At 43.4% G+C, this 15191-nt stretch overlaps 1 protein-coding gene across 4 annotated transcripts in view; it reads left to right on the top strand.

Annotated features, from left to right (window-relative positions):
- GUCY2F (guanylate cyclase 2F, retinal) overlaps positions 1-15191 on the top strand; it is a 53982-nt gene that overhangs the window by 30990 nt on the left and 7801 nt on the right. For 3 of the 4 annotated variants that reach the window (XM_027807799.2, XM_027807800.2, XM_027807798.2), the window contains exons 17-18: positions 2076-2170; positions 3220-3305. In XM_027807799.2, coding sequence (XP_027663600.1) covers positions 2076-2170; positions 3220-3305 — 181 coding nt within the window. Of the gene's footprint in view, positions 1-2075; positions 2171-3219; positions 3306-12835; positions 12928-15191 lie in introns of all 4 variants that reach the window. The other variant, XM_027807801.2, reaches the window with a different exon arrangement.

The raw sequence follows: 15191 nt of genomic DNA, 5'->3' as shown, positions 1-15191 counted from the left end.
TAATCTTGCCCTAGATTTCTTCTGCGTAGGTTGGATCTTGCTTTCAGTCAGTGCTGAGAACCCTTTATTCAGAGCTGTTCTTGCACAGCAAAATAATGCACTACCTGCCATGGCCAGTACAAAGCAAGGGTAGAAGCACATGCAGGAATTTCTTGCATCATGCTGGAGGCAGAGAAAAGCAGACCACATGCAATGTTGTCCTGTAACTTGAAGGGCATTATTTGTGATGGTTTCATTTATCAGCAATAACAATTCCATAAACAAGTGCCGGCAGGTCCTAACACAATCATTAGGTTTCCCTTCCTCTTCAGGTTTTCTTGATGTTTTTTCTTGATGGGTTGATGTTAATGCTATTTTTCCCTCAAGGTATTGCCTTTGTTTTCCTGAGGCTTCCAGCTGTAAAAGCACAGTCTACATGCACAGAGCCAATAGCTGCAGCAGATAAGACAGTACCACCTCTCAGCTGGTTCTTACTGTCCCATGGCTGGAGACTTCTAGACTTGTAAAAAGAGCTGGTGGGGAACATTTACCCACTTTTCAGTCTTATGTATACACATATCTGCTGTTTGTTGCTGTCCTTGGCTAGGACAAGGATATATATGTAAACTATAGCGCATGATGCAGCGGACAGTGTTTTGCAGTGGATGTGTTTTGCATTTGCTTTTGATGTTCATGCTGTCAGTACAAGTTGGTTTCCAAAGGCAACATCTCATACATTTTAATCATTGATCTCTGACATCCCTTTTGATATTTTCAACGGCTCTAAGAAATTACCTATTATAGTTAGTTTACAAGCTACATGAAGTCTGTGATATTTAATATGAAACTCCTGAGGTCTTGCCAGGCTAGAAATGTGTTGCAGTATACATGCTGCATTGGAACTTTCTCAGTCTTTCAAACAGCCCTAGCTCCAGTGGTTTTGATTAGACTAATTAGGAGTAACAATTAATCTAATCTTTAATTAAGGAAAATTGCCTTTCTTGTGATAATGGCTGTCTTATTTTAAAAGGCTTGCATTGCATTTGGAAAGCAGTGGAAAGAAGGGAATACTTTGACAGCAGATTTCGAATAGCAAGACAGATATTTGAAGAATCTCAAGGTTTAGAGCCTTGAAAGTGTCTCCTGAGATCATAGACAGCAGGAGCACTGCAGATACAAGAGCATTATTATACATCAATAGAAATTTATATAGATCCACAGTAATAAGAAGATTGTAAGTCAATGTCTCAGGAAGTGCAGCTCAAAGCTATGTGGTCTTCCTCTGCATAGTTGAACTGTTCTTCCTTCTGATTATTCTGGAAAAAAATATTAATTGTTTTATTCCCCACCCTTCCAGAGGGAAGGGAATGTGATTGGCACATTTGAAATAAAAGCTCAACAAGAAGAACAACAAAGACAACTATTTTGGGGAAAAATATTTTAGAAACATTCTCTGGCTTGTTCAAACCAGCAGAACCACAACAAAATTCAGTGAGTTCCAGTAATGGCTGTAAAACAAACTGGGGAAGATGGGAATTTAATAAAGATCTCGATCTTTGCCCTTTTTGTTCATAGACTGTTAGTAGCGTCTCTGGATGGAGTCAATTTCTGATAAAACCCAGATGGATCTAGATGCACAGCCACATTTTTATGTCCCCTTAAAAATTCCATCTCTTTGGTCTTCATCCCAGCTTCCAAATGACGTTGGATATCTGGAGCAGGACAGTTGGTTATTTTCCTTTTCTTTCTTGTTCCCTAGTTACACTGTGGCAAGAGAGAAATATGGCATTTTTTTATTCCAGCTGACAATATTGCTGAAAAAAATGCCATCCTTACTAAGAGCTGGACATCTACACTTAGCATGTTTGGTATCCTTCTCCGGGAAGTCCCCAGTGCAGGTCTCCTCTCACCCTCACTACAGCCCTACCTGGAAAGATCCATACATCAGCACCAAACTACATAGAGGAGCACCACACAGCTACACCAGCTACATGCCCGCATGCTTTGGAGCATTTTTCCTTGCTAGTATGAAGCAGTGTGGAATTTGCAGCGGGTGTGCAATACAGTGATCCATCTGTTTTGCTTTCCATTCCCAGCTTACAGAATTCATGTCAGCCAAAGTACAGTGGATACGCTTCGGAGTCTAAATGAAGGCTATGAAATCATACCTAGGGGAAAAACAGAACTGAAGGTAAGAAGGTCAGGGCTGTGTGAAATGCTTCACAGGGGAATCTTCTTACTTAAGGAATTTTTCTATTAAGTTCTTGTTTGGCCTTCATCCACCACTCTTCTGCTGGATCCTTCCCAAATTGTCCCCATCAGTTGTTTCAGTACATGAGGTAATTATTGAAGGACTGTGGGACTGAGCAATCAGCTGTTTGTGCTGGATCTAAGTATTCATTTAGGACTCTATTTAGTCCACCCTTGATGGAAACTGCTACTTTTCACAGTGTCCAAACAAGACAACACTATATAATTCAGAACATCACTTCTTCCCTTACATATTCAATAGATATAAGTATGAGCTTTGCTTGCCTTGAACACTTACAATAAGGTCTGAATATGGCCTCAGGTCCCTCAATAATCTTTCACAAGTGGAATCATGTCACCTAAGTGCACGTGTCTGCAGGTGGAGATCTGAGGTAGTTATTCCAGGTTTAGCTAATGGAAAGAAACCTTTGCAGAATTAGTAGAGATAAATTGGCACTTTAGGAAACCATTAACCTGACTTACTTTCAGGGTCCAGTTTAATGTGAAGATGAATGTTGCCCTGGAAGTGTCTGCTTTTCTTCACTTCTCCAGTCAAGGGTGACCGATTCTGATGTAGATGCCTACAGCTTAACAGATGCATCTCACCTTAAAAGCTAAATCATTAGTGATGGGAGAGGAAGTTATTATTCTCACACTCAGCCCAGCAAGAGTTGTAAAATCTCTCAATTAGTGATGCTAGTGCTGCCAAACAAGATGATTAGAGATCCTGTAGTTTCCCATTTCTGTTAAGCTGTGTAGTTTCAATGACCCAGATCAATGAGGGTCATTTGCAGATGACAGTTTGGAAAAGGCATCCTCTTTTAGCATAGTGAAATTGAAACGATCCCGGAACCATGAGCCCAAGATTTCCAGCCACTCTCTGTCTCTGCATATACGTGAAGCCCTCAGAAACCCAGTGAGGAAGTTACGGGTTGAGCAGCGGGTGGTCAGAAAGCTGCTCTTTATCTAGTTTTTTTGTTTTTATTTTAGGGTAAAGGAGTAGAAGACACATATTGGCTAGTTGGGAAAAAAGGCTTTCTGAAGCCCTTACCTAAACCTCCTGAAATAAAGCCAGGGTAAGTGTGACTTCATCACTGTTCAATAGATTCATTAAAAGGTCCTTGTTGGAGTTCACAGGCTGAGTATCTGTCTTCCCATGCTACCTGTCTGCAAAGTCTGCATCATTTCCCTTAGGTGACTGACATTTTCAGGTGTAGTACTGGGACTCAGAAGTGATTCGGTTTCTTCAACTCCTGTCCTCAATCACTGTTCCCAAGAAGTGGCATGGAAACTTGCTGCTTCTCTGCCATAGTCCCTTGGAGGCTGAGCACTAGGGCGTTCCTTCCTGAATCTCCTTCCTACTCTGTGTGCGTATGGGAGACACACAGGTGGGGACAATTCCAGGTCTCTGGTGTCATCAGTGTTACGGTGACACTCAGACTTTTCTCTCCTTCCATCAAATTCCTGCAGAAAACAGCAGCCTCATTCACCGTACAAACATGTTTCTTCCCTGTAGCACTGTTCATTCAAACAGAACAGTAAGGAGACTTTGTATTGTAAAATATGGCACCATTAGGTAATTTAAGACTTCTTGATGTTACCTCCATCCAAGCAATGGTGAGCAGAGACTGAGCACTTGACATTCATTAAGACTTTTTGTAGCTTTGCAATGCCTGCCTTTGCAAATGGAGTATTCCCCGCTCAGCTGTCACATGCTGTGTATGCCTGGAAAGGATGTTGTGGTCAGGACATTAAAAACCAGGAGTAGGATTTGTTTGACAAGAATGGTGTAGTCACCCACATTAGTCAACCTTGACTCCCTTTATAGCCAGCAAAGAGAAATACCTGCTCAGGGGTCTGATTCACCTGGCCTGCTTGGACGTCTGTGTTACCAGATGAATTGCCTTTGCAAGATGCCTGTTTTGTTGACTATAAAGAGGTCCTGCAGATGTCTGACAGCAAACAGGGCCTGTTTTCACTTTGACTCTGACTTCCCCTGAGCAATCACCTTCTAAGTTTTGCCTCGTTTCCTCTTAGTAAAATGAAGATGTTTTATCTCCTTTTGCAGATGATGGTTACCTACTTGGGCAGTTCCACACAGGGCAAGCCACATGCTCAGCGCTTTCCCAAAGCTTTCTTGTAGCAGCATGTATTACAGTAGTAATAGCAAGTAGTATATACTACAGTATTTTGGGCCATAACTTTTAAGTTATTTGGGTGTCAATCAGTGTGGAAGATAGAAGGTTGCTGGAAGATAATTTTGAGAGGCAGTATTTCTTAGGCTTAGAGGTATTTATTGTTTAATAGTTGATGGAAATGAGCTATTGAGTAATGTGTGTTGATAGCAACGATGCAATGTGAAACTTGGAGGAGTGTTGCCAGATCAGCAAGGCTGGTTGACTTACAATTGCAACCAAAGACACACCAAGACTTCTACCTTGAAAGCAGGTTCTTCTCATCTTGGTTTTGCCATCTAAAAGTCACGTGCGATGCCACTACTGACTGTTGAGGTTCTTTCCATAACCTTCAAAGATCCTGTCCTCTGTGTACCAAAGTCAGATTTATGCAGGCGCAAGCTGTTTCTAAACATGGGGATTGTAAATGACAGAAAATACATCAGGTCCAGGGGGACAATAAGAGGAGGTAAAAAATTTCCCCACTTACCCAGGATCAGGGGATCCTGAACATCATTGTGTAACCTCAGAAGAATCCACCAGTAGCACTTCAGGGAGGGAGGAGATCTTCTGCCCTTGTCCCAGGGCTGTGATCTTCACTGTTCCCTTGCAGTATTTCTGTCCCCGTGGATCATCATACAGCAGTTGAATGAATGTGAAAGTAATCAGAGGAAGAAGCAAAGTTACACAAAACTGAAACTGTCCTAGTGAAGGGTCAAATGTAAGCTATACCCTGTAGAAGTCAAATGTCAAATGGTAGAAAGAAGTAACTGGTTGTTTCAAGCAAAGCAAATATTTGGAGAACTGGCTCATGCATAGGCTGTGCTGTTATCAGAGGGGTATCAAACATTTTGTCCTGTTTTTCCAGCCTTATCTTGATGGTTCAGTTTAGTGCTGGTTTATGAGAGGCTGAAAGATTTTTCTCTCTTGCTGGCCAGTGTGATGGTTTCAAGTCACTGCCTTATATACTGCCATAGGAATTTTCTCATCTGTAGACTTCTAAGCTGAAGAAGGAGGTACTGAATTCCTCTACTAATCATCTTTTTGCTCTCTCCTGAAGGAACTAATCTTCTATTTAGGTCTGTCCTCTCCATGAGGTCCTGGAGCATTTGCTTTTATCTCATGCTTTATTTTGTGACTTGGGTGGGCTAAACATCTAGAGGTGGGTAGTTGTGGTAGTCTTGCTGAGTGTTGATATTTACTAAGAGAAGGTTAATAAATCGTGCTTGGTCTCATATCCACACTATGGAAATACAAACCTGTGGGCCATGGGTTTAAGGGTCAGATCCTAGGGGTGGGAGTTCTGTGTGAAGGAAGGGCTCAAAGTAACCCTAAGAAAAAAATATTTCACCCTTATATAAACCTCTGGATCTGTGTCTGACCCCATGAGTTATCTCCTGGAACTCATATAGACCTAGACAACTTGATAAGTTTAGTTTCACTCATAGTCTGTTAATGCTTCTTACTGCCATAACAAGGCATAGCCCTTGAGGTATGGAGTATTTCAGGCCTTGAGTGCACTGGTTTATGGAAAAGACAGCAGATAACATTAAAAATATGCTAACTTCCTATTATTTCAAGAGATATAAACCCCATCAGCCAATTAAAGCAGCAAGCACAATCCTTGGCAGCAGGATTTCTTGACACATGAAAGCAATTTTCCAGCTCTGGTAGGCAGTCATGTGCAGATTTGTGATCAAGTAGCTCATAGAGCTGTTCATAGATGTCTAGGGAGAAATCAAGCTTCATTATCCCGCTGTGCTTGCAGTAGCCTTGGCACCCTACACCTGGAGAATGGTCCTTGACCTTACAAAGGTGAATTTATATGCAGGTTAGAACCAAACTTCAGCAAACTTAAAAACATCAAAGAATTTTTAGTTCTGTGATTGGGTTAATACTAATGGTCCAGTAAAATACTGTGATAACAACTCCTGGTAATGCTGAAATTGCTGAGAGAACACATTTGATTGTCTAGCAATAAACATCAAGATGCCACCAAATGACTAAGAAAGGAATAATTATTGCACCTACATAATTTGAGTAAATGGATATTCATCAACCTCTCTGTTTAATCACAATTATAGACTTACTGGAAGCATTAGTCGGAACATTGCCATTGATTTCCACTGTCTGCACCAGGTTTACATACCTTTACAGTTGTGTAAGGATGTTCAGATAAATGCATTTTACTCTTAAAACCCAAATGCTGTGGGTGACATGGCTCACACAGGATAAAAAAAAAAATTAGAAGAAAGGCAGTTCAATTAAAAGACCTAATATGCTTCTTAGCGCCCCAACTTCATTCAAACCGTATATAAGAACAAATGAACTAAAATACTATTATTAAAATTACCTTTGGTCAAGCTGTTCATGGCCTGTGTATCTAATTTCAGAAGCAAAAATCTTACTGGAAATCACAGAATCACAGAATGGTTGGGGTTGGAAGGGACCCCTGGAGCCCATCCAGCCCAACCCCCTGCTACAGCAGGCTCTCCTAGAGCAGGTCGCACAGAGTCACATCCAGGCAGGTTTGAATGTTTCTGGAGAAGGAGACCCCACAGCCTCTCTGGGCAGCCTGTGCCAGCACTCCGTCACCCTCAGGGTAAAGTTTTTCCTCACATTCAGATGGAAGTTCCCGTGTTGCAGTCTGTGCCCGTTGCCCCTTGTCCTGTCGCTGGGCACCGCTGGAAAGAGCCTGGCCCCGTCCTCCCTGACACTTGTCCTTAAGATATTTGTAGGCATTGATGAGGTCCCCTCTCAGCCTTCTCCTCTCCAGGCTGAACAGCCCCAGCTTCCTCAGCCTTTCCTCATCAGGGAGATGCTCCAGTCCCCTCATCATCTTCATAGCCCTCTCCAGTAGATCCCTGTCTCTCCTGAACTGGGGAGCCCAGCACCAGACACAGCACTCCAGGCGTGGCCCCACCAGGGCAGAGCAGAGGGGGAGGATCTCCTCCCTCGGCCTGCTGGCCACACTCCTCCTGATGATGCCCCCCAGGAACCCATCAGCCTGCTTGGCCACCTGGGCACACTGCTGGCCCGTGGGCAACTTGCTGCCCACCAGAACACCCAGGTCCTTCACAGAGCTGCCCCCCAGCAAGTCACCCCCAGCCTGAGCTGGTGCCTCGGGTTGTTCCTCTCCAGGTGCAGGACCTTAAACTTGCCCTTGATGAACTTCATTAAGTTCCTAATGTAATCAAGTAAGAAACCCCTTCCCATGCTCTTTTTATGGAATATGATGGAGGTTCAGTTGTGGGCCCAGGACACATGGAAAGTGCAAGTTTAACATCCAGATTGCAGTGCTGGCTCCTGCACAAGAGAATTTTCCTTTTTGAAGGATAACCTCCTTCTTTCAAATGAAAATTTCGGTTTCATCTGCTTTACATGGGAGCTTGAGTTTAACTTTGCATCACATAGAACAAGGCAGGCAATTCAATAGGCTCCTTAGTCCTTTCCTTGCTCCAGATTTCTACACCTTCCCTGGCAGATGTCTGCCTTGTAATAAATATTATTTTTCCTTCTTCCTTGTAGCTTGTTAGGCTCTGTATTGCAGCATCTTAGGATCTTGTAGGCTCCATTGTGCAATAGCCACAGAAGGCAAATTAAAAAGCTTTCCACAAAAGCCTGATACTGCCACAGGAAATAATAGCATATTGGGGTGGACATAGAGAAGGTATAACAAAATGGTGAGAGAGCAAAAACAAGCATGCTGAGCTGTCGAGCAGCAGCCTACCTGTAGGATAAATATTTTTTTTTGAGATTTCATAATCAGGTTCAAAGGAAGGCTGTGAGGCAGGGTACACCAGGAGGTTAGTTCTGGGGCTGAAGAGCAGCCATGGAAAAAGCACAGAGTTGCTAGTTTATGAACGTGGGATATTGGAATTTGGTGTCCTGTGATGCTCTGGGACAGGCAGCACCTTGTCAGCACTGGTAGAGCGCTCCTCTTGTCCGTAACAGCAGAAAAGATATGAGGTTACACAGACCTAGCAAATACAAACCTGACCTGCACTAAATCACAGATGTATTTGGCAAAGCACTGAAAAAAATATCTAGCACAAGGAAATATTTGATAGATAATGAAATTCGGAAAAAAATCCCAGAGCTGGGATCTTGTTTGTTTGCAGTTCCAAGGAGATAAGTGACATATTCGGTCTTCTGACTTCCCAACTTTTACTATCCCAGAAATCCTTTGCTCTGGCAGTGAATACAGTACTTTCAAGCAGCAGGAGCCCTCTATCCCATGAAGCAGTTGTATCTAGAAACTTTCCCTTTCTAACACTATTTTAAATTAGCTATGGAAAGTTAACTGGAGGGGGGTGGGGTGGGGGGCAGGGATAATAATACAATTGAGAAAGGTACAGATTGTGGGTCATCTCAAGGATTTTGAACCAAGAACCCAGGGCCTGGGTTAGGAACATACAAGAGTTTTGAATTTTTATCATCAAACCAGATCCTTTCTTTTGTATGAAATCATGCAGTAGGTCTTAAGTCCAGAAGGACTGATAGATCATCTAGCCCACCACCATCCACAACGATAAGTTCAACCTGACATGAAAAATCACTAAAAATTGAAGATGCAGCCAGGGATAGGAGAGAGGTTTTGGGCTTTCCCATCCTCACATATATGAGGATCAACCCTGGAGAAAACACAGAGATCCTTGTTTGAAGATGAAATGGGTGAGAAGCAGTGAAAGATGCTCAAAAAATCCATCTTTTCACAAGCCAGGAAAAAGACACCCATGAGGACAACATAGCTTTTTCTTCTACCCAATAAAAGGCTCACAATTGCTTTGTCTGTGTTGAGGCACCCTGGCAGGATGGGAGACAATCAGTGGAGTGTCTCTGCTGTTGCTGTTACTGCTGATGTGTCTTTCTGGGGGGATAAGTGAAAGCATTTCCATTTAGGCTCCTGTTTTTCACCCAATGCACTTTTAAATCAGAAATAAAAGAGCTTGAGGAGCAAACATCAGTGAAAAACTTTTCCTTACATAGCTGGAATTATACAACAGCATCACTACACTTCACAAAGTTCATACGACCTATAACAACTTATTTGGGGAAATCAAAGCATCCTCTGACTCAGGCTTGATCATCCAATGTCAGGACAGATTTTTTTTGCCTCACAACGTTTTCTTTTCAAACTATTTTTGAACCCTTAACACAACAGCAAAATGAAGCTAAAGGAATATTCTGGTCATGGCTATGGCATAATGCAGGTGAGAAAGAAGATTTTTTCCTCTGAAGTTTGATTGAGGGGAGAAAGAATGCAAGCCAGTGACTCATCTCCCTTTGAACAAGGCTGTCTAACTTGGAATGTGGTTGTTCCAGTTGATATATTTAAACAAGTTCTTTTTGAGCCAACTGAGGTTTCTGGAAGAATTACTGGAATACTAGATTAGAGAGTTGCTGCTGATAGCAAGAAATCCTAAATGATGTGTTTGGAAAGGAAGCAAAGTCAGGTAGGGGCATTGTTTGGCTGGAAGATGTGATTCAATGCATTACCCTTTCTCCACTGGATGTTTCTATGGATTTAGGGAAAGGTAGTTCTGAAACTGTGGTCAGGATCTGGCTGGCTTTGTGGATCATATTCTGGCTTTCAGGTATGGCCTCAGGCATGGCTGAGGTGTGCCCAGATGTGCCTGGATGTACCCAGTATTTTCTTCTGTCTCACCCAGACAGGCTGGGAGGTGAACTGGAAGGCGAAGGTCCCTTTGAAGGATGTTTTTGCAGAGGGACAGAGAGAGCAGCAATCAGCACCTCTGCAGCAGGAGAGGCTATCTAGGGTGGGTCCTGGCTGTGGGAGCTCATCTGAGGGTGTTTCTCCCTGGATCTGCCCACACTTTCCTTGAAAAGAGAAGCAGAGGAAAGCCCAATGATGAGTGATCTGAGCTGTCTGAACAGGAGACAGCTTGAGTTTAGGGATATTTTTATGGTGGTGCACCACTGCGTGGGTTGGCCAAGTGAGATCGGTACACAAGAGTGTACCGATCAGGGTACACTGCTCTCCGTCATGCCGTCTAAACAGGCTTTCTCATTGCACATCAGCCCAAAAGCTCTTTTATGAACAACAGTGCTGAGGACAAGAGGGAAGAGTACCGAAGAGAAAACATCTGAGCTGCCTTCCTCTGCTCCCCGGCCAACTGCTTCTACAAAGTTACCAGCCATTTAAAGTAAGAACAAACGGAGTATGACAAAATGTGGGTTAAAATAAAATGAACTACCCCAGAAACAAGTAACCCCAGAGATGATTTTGAATGGTATAAAGGCAAAGGTGTGTGGGAAGCAGTCAATGATGGGGCTTCAGGGCTGGCTGGAGCAGGACCTCAGAGCTGAGATGTAGTGGGCTGCTCAGTATACATCAGGACACATCAGGTGCCTTGTGATGGGGTTTGCATTGCTACAGCATAAAGGTTTATGCAAAGCAGAGATAAGAGAAAGGACAGAGAAGACTATTTTTGCATCCATATGACCCAGGTCTCAAGGCGGTTTGAGTTGCAATTGTTCTCATGGAAGGGTACGGAGTGACCATGTCATAAAGATGCTCTGCCTACGGCTCTGAGCCTTTTCCCTTGTGACTGGGAACTAGAAGTTGTGCTGGCTGCCCAAGGTTCAAGCCAGGGGCTTGTGTTTTCAATGCTCAGCAGAAAATCATTGTAACACACCATATTCAGAAAAGAGAAGGCAAATTCCTTAACTGTCCAGGGAGCTGGGGTGCAGGACCTTACAGTTTTTCTCCTGCTGGCTTTGGAAGCAAGGTGGAGGTAAGAGAGGACCTTGGAAAAACAACGGCTGACTTCAAACAGAAGGGGGTTGTAAGAGATTGGGATGGGTGGTGCAGAATCAGCTCTTTCCATTTGCTCAGACGTTAGTGAGTTCAGGAGATGTGTCAGTGTTGTTTACACTGGATCTTTCTTCTTGTTATGTGCTGTGGATGAAGGTCCAGTCATTACCAAATGGCTATTTGATACTTGTGTGAGCAGTGCTTGGAGGCAGAGTTCAGGCAATGTCACACTGTGCCTGATCCCCAGATACTCTGGTCAGGTCTTCATCTTCTGTGGGTCACAACCTGCTGCACTGTTGTGCAGAAACAGGCAGCAACCTCCTCCACTCCCCTGTGGATAACACAGTCCTGCTGGGTGGACTCAAAGAACAAGACCCTCACACTTACCCATGTGTAGCTGAATTTTGCTACTGCTTGCATGAAGGGGCTGGAGGCAAAGTATTCCTCTTCCCACTCCAGCTGGTAAGATTTAATCTTATTAAAAGTTATTTACCTCTAACATAGACACTTCCATCTGAGCTGGTCATCTTACACATCTCTTAGAGTCAATGCAGAGAAACAGGCATTTCTAGGTGCTGCTTTTCTGCCGCGCAGAGGACATCTGCTTTGGGGTAAACCCTCACTGTGGTCTGGCATTGCCTGCTTCCCTCCACAGGCTCAGAAGAGAGCCCAAGATATTTGGCTCAGATGGAGGCACCTCTGTCGCATATAGCTAAATTTCAGGAGCTGCATCCCATCTGAGCTGTAGATTCCCAGAAGAAGCCATTCCTCATTCAGCGCATCAGGATTATATTCTCCTGGCTTCTCTGTCCTTGGGACCCAGCCCCAAAGGCTCCAGCACTCACGGGAGGGTTTATAAACAGGGCTCAAGGTTTCTATAGAAAGGAAAGATGGTGCCAAGGCTGAGGATTTAGGTAAGGCACGGAAGGATGGCTTGGTTAGATGTTTCCGTTTGTAGGACAGAATTGGCAAAAGAGCTGAAACTTGACTCCGATCTCCCTCGGTGAAGGCTGTTAAATTTGTGCTAAGCTTCCAGGGAAAATTGGCTGTCTCCGGGGACAGCTAAATAGGGCTTCCATTTGGAAATGTGCCCATAGCTTTGAGAGCTGAGTTTCTGAAAGCCACACCCCTGGACCACCAAAAGGCACTGACGCAGGAGCTGAACTAACCAAAGGCAAGATCTTCACAACAGTGTAGTTCTGCTCTTCCCTTTGATGAATGAAAGGGAGGATCAGTGGAACAAGGACATAATTCTCCCAGGGTTCAACTTGTCTGATAGATTCTGGATATAGCCATCACAGATATACATTTTGTGCTCTTCAGTCAACAAAGTCATTCATCTTGTCCTGGGAGAAGTGTCTAAGATGTGCCATGAGCCCTCTGGATGTGCCGGGCTACAGATATTACAAAAGATGCCTGTCTCAGAGCAGGCACTTAACTCTGGGACGCCCAAAATTAACTAACCTCACTCTTCGCAATAAGTCAAGCTGAAGCAACACAAGAGGGGAATAAATTAAATCAGAACCATGCATAAAATTTGCTTTCCTTTTTCACACCAGAAAACGCCTTTCACTCGGTCTCCGTTACGGTCTGTTCTTTATTGCAGATGAAACTGAACTGGTTCTTTGTCTAATGGCCTACATGTTCACTGCAGGTGTAGAGCTCATGGGTTACCCCCGGAAGAAATTGCAGAGTTCAAAAGGAGGAAAGCTGAAAAACTCCTTGGCAAAAGGGCCTAGATCTGAGGTAGTAGCTGTAGGACAGTCCCAGCGTAGCTCTGCTCTTTAGTGTCTGCTTATGTGTTATTTGTCCGCACTTTGCTGGTTTTAGTGCCATGCTTTTTTTTATTTATTTCTTTTTGTCAAAAAATTTGGATTATTCTTTTAAAGGGTCTCATTCAGAAGGTGCTTGGAACAACAGAAAAGCTATCTAAAGATAGTAGTAGCCTTGTTGGGAAATTTCATAGCAAATTTGTGAGCTATTATCACACTAACTCCTGAAAGACATACAGTACTACTGTGTTTACCCGCAGGGTATTATCGACCTACTGGATGTCGATGTGCACTGTGCTAGGAAGAGCCCAGTCCGTGGTAAACACAGAGATGAAGCTGGAGATCAAGCCTGGAAGAATCCAAATTGCCTATTGTTGCTTTCCTGTAGTGTGTATCTCCTGCCCAGTGTAATTCCATACCTCATGACGTGAAACAGGATGCAGCTTTGTTATTCATCCCCATGGTACCTACTGGTACGAGAAATAAACGTGGATTTAGGATGATTCGGTTGGAATTCAGAAGTTCCATGGAGTATAACAGCATGACCTGAGGTGCCTGATCAAACAAGTACCAGAGCAAGGCTGGCATATAAGCACGCACACCCACACACGCACACAGAGGGTCTGGTATCCTGTGAAAATGCTGTATGGTTGGGTTTCTTAATAATGTCTCTGAAAGCAGCAATAATGTTTTTGCCCAGTGCCTCTGAACTAACTTTTACTTAATTTCCACTTTCTTAGAAAAAGGCGGAGGTGGGTGAAAGCCCACAGTGCCTAGATATAGTCTGGTTATTAAGTCCTAAGATACACTGTATCAAGCTCATAGATTACCCTAAAGACTAAAGCTCCATCCAAATTTCTCAGAATGATAAAACCCAGCAGAGAACTTCTGGCTGAGTTCCTCTTTCACAGCCCCAACTTTTAAAGATTCAGTGGGTGTTACTAGGCTGTTTTATCTCCCTTAAGAGATTTTTAAATTTTTGTATGAGGCTCTCCCTATTCTAGGAGCAGGGCAAAAATTCCTCACTTAAAAAACAACAACAAAAAAGATTTAAATATGGGACACACTGTGCAGAGACCTGCATAAGCACTACCATATATGAACACTCACTGCTAAATATAAGCTCCAAGGCACAGAAGACTGCCCTGCTGATCTACACCTATGACCACAAGCTAATCCTCCAAGGCCAGAGACAAAGAGGATCTCTCAGTTGGATTAGCCCTGCTTGAGAAAAACTGCATGTACACCAATACAAAAATATTTAGTACATATATCACCCACAGACATGGACTTCTGCACTGAAGCAAGGCTGATTAGCAGTACATTATGGAGAACAGAAGGTCCTCGTAAGCCCACTTGGCTCATTTCATGGGAAACAGTAGAAAAATCAATAAGGCGTTTATACCTGGGGCTTTTCAACAGTCCCAGTTCAATCCTTCTTGTGTGCATGAAGCTTTCAATGGAGGCAATTATGTCCTCAACAGCCACTTATTCCCACGTGCCTGCTTGGTGGTTTAGTGATGTTTCCAGCTAATCTATCTTAGACATTTATGATGAAAGGGAAAATGCCATCAATAACCTTGTTTTTCCTTGATAGCAATAAAGGAATGCAATATAAGGATCTCAGATGTAGTGATCTATAGTCCATCCACCCAGTTTACAGTCCCATTAGTCTGGGACTGTAAACTTAATGGTATCACAGGGTCCTTGTTGTGATAAGGTAGGAATCTCCATCTTGGAGTATTTATATCTTTTGGAGTATTCACCTAGCCTAGAGTCTAAAGGAAGGCCAGGACTTTGCTCTCATGCTCAGGAAGTGAATCTTTTAAACTTCAAAGAGTGACTGTGGACTCTGTTGTCCTCGGTGGACACCTGTTTTCCAAGAGAAGTGATGGTTCTCCCTATATCTTGATAAAAATACGCAGCAAAGCATGAGCAACACCAAAGTGCGCCTCCAGTTACCCGAAGATAAAGCCCTTGGCTATACCAGTAGTGATCTTACTTTGTCCTGCAGTAGGATCTCTGCTCTTAATATGGACCTACTAACCCACTCATGCAAGTGGAGTTCAGCCTGGAGCATTGTGGTTGTCAGAGACTCTTGTGCAAGGCTGACAGATGAAACAGCAGCTGAAGACCATGTAGAATAAACCATAGCATCTCAGATGCTGCTAGGCAGTATCCTCAGACAGCTGAATCCCACCCCAAGCATCTTACAATGCTTCTGATATGGAGAAAGTG

Source organism: Falco cherrug, chromosome 2 (assembly GCF_023634085.1).
Source record: "Falco cherrug isolate bFalChe1 chromosome 2, bFalChe1.pri, whole genome shotgun sequence".
In the NCBI taxonomy this organism is placed as follows: domain Eukaryota; kingdom Metazoa; phylum Chordata; class Aves; order Falconiformes; family Falconidae; genus Falco; species Falco cherrug.
This window is presented reverse-complemented; position numbering and strand designations above follow the sequence as displayed.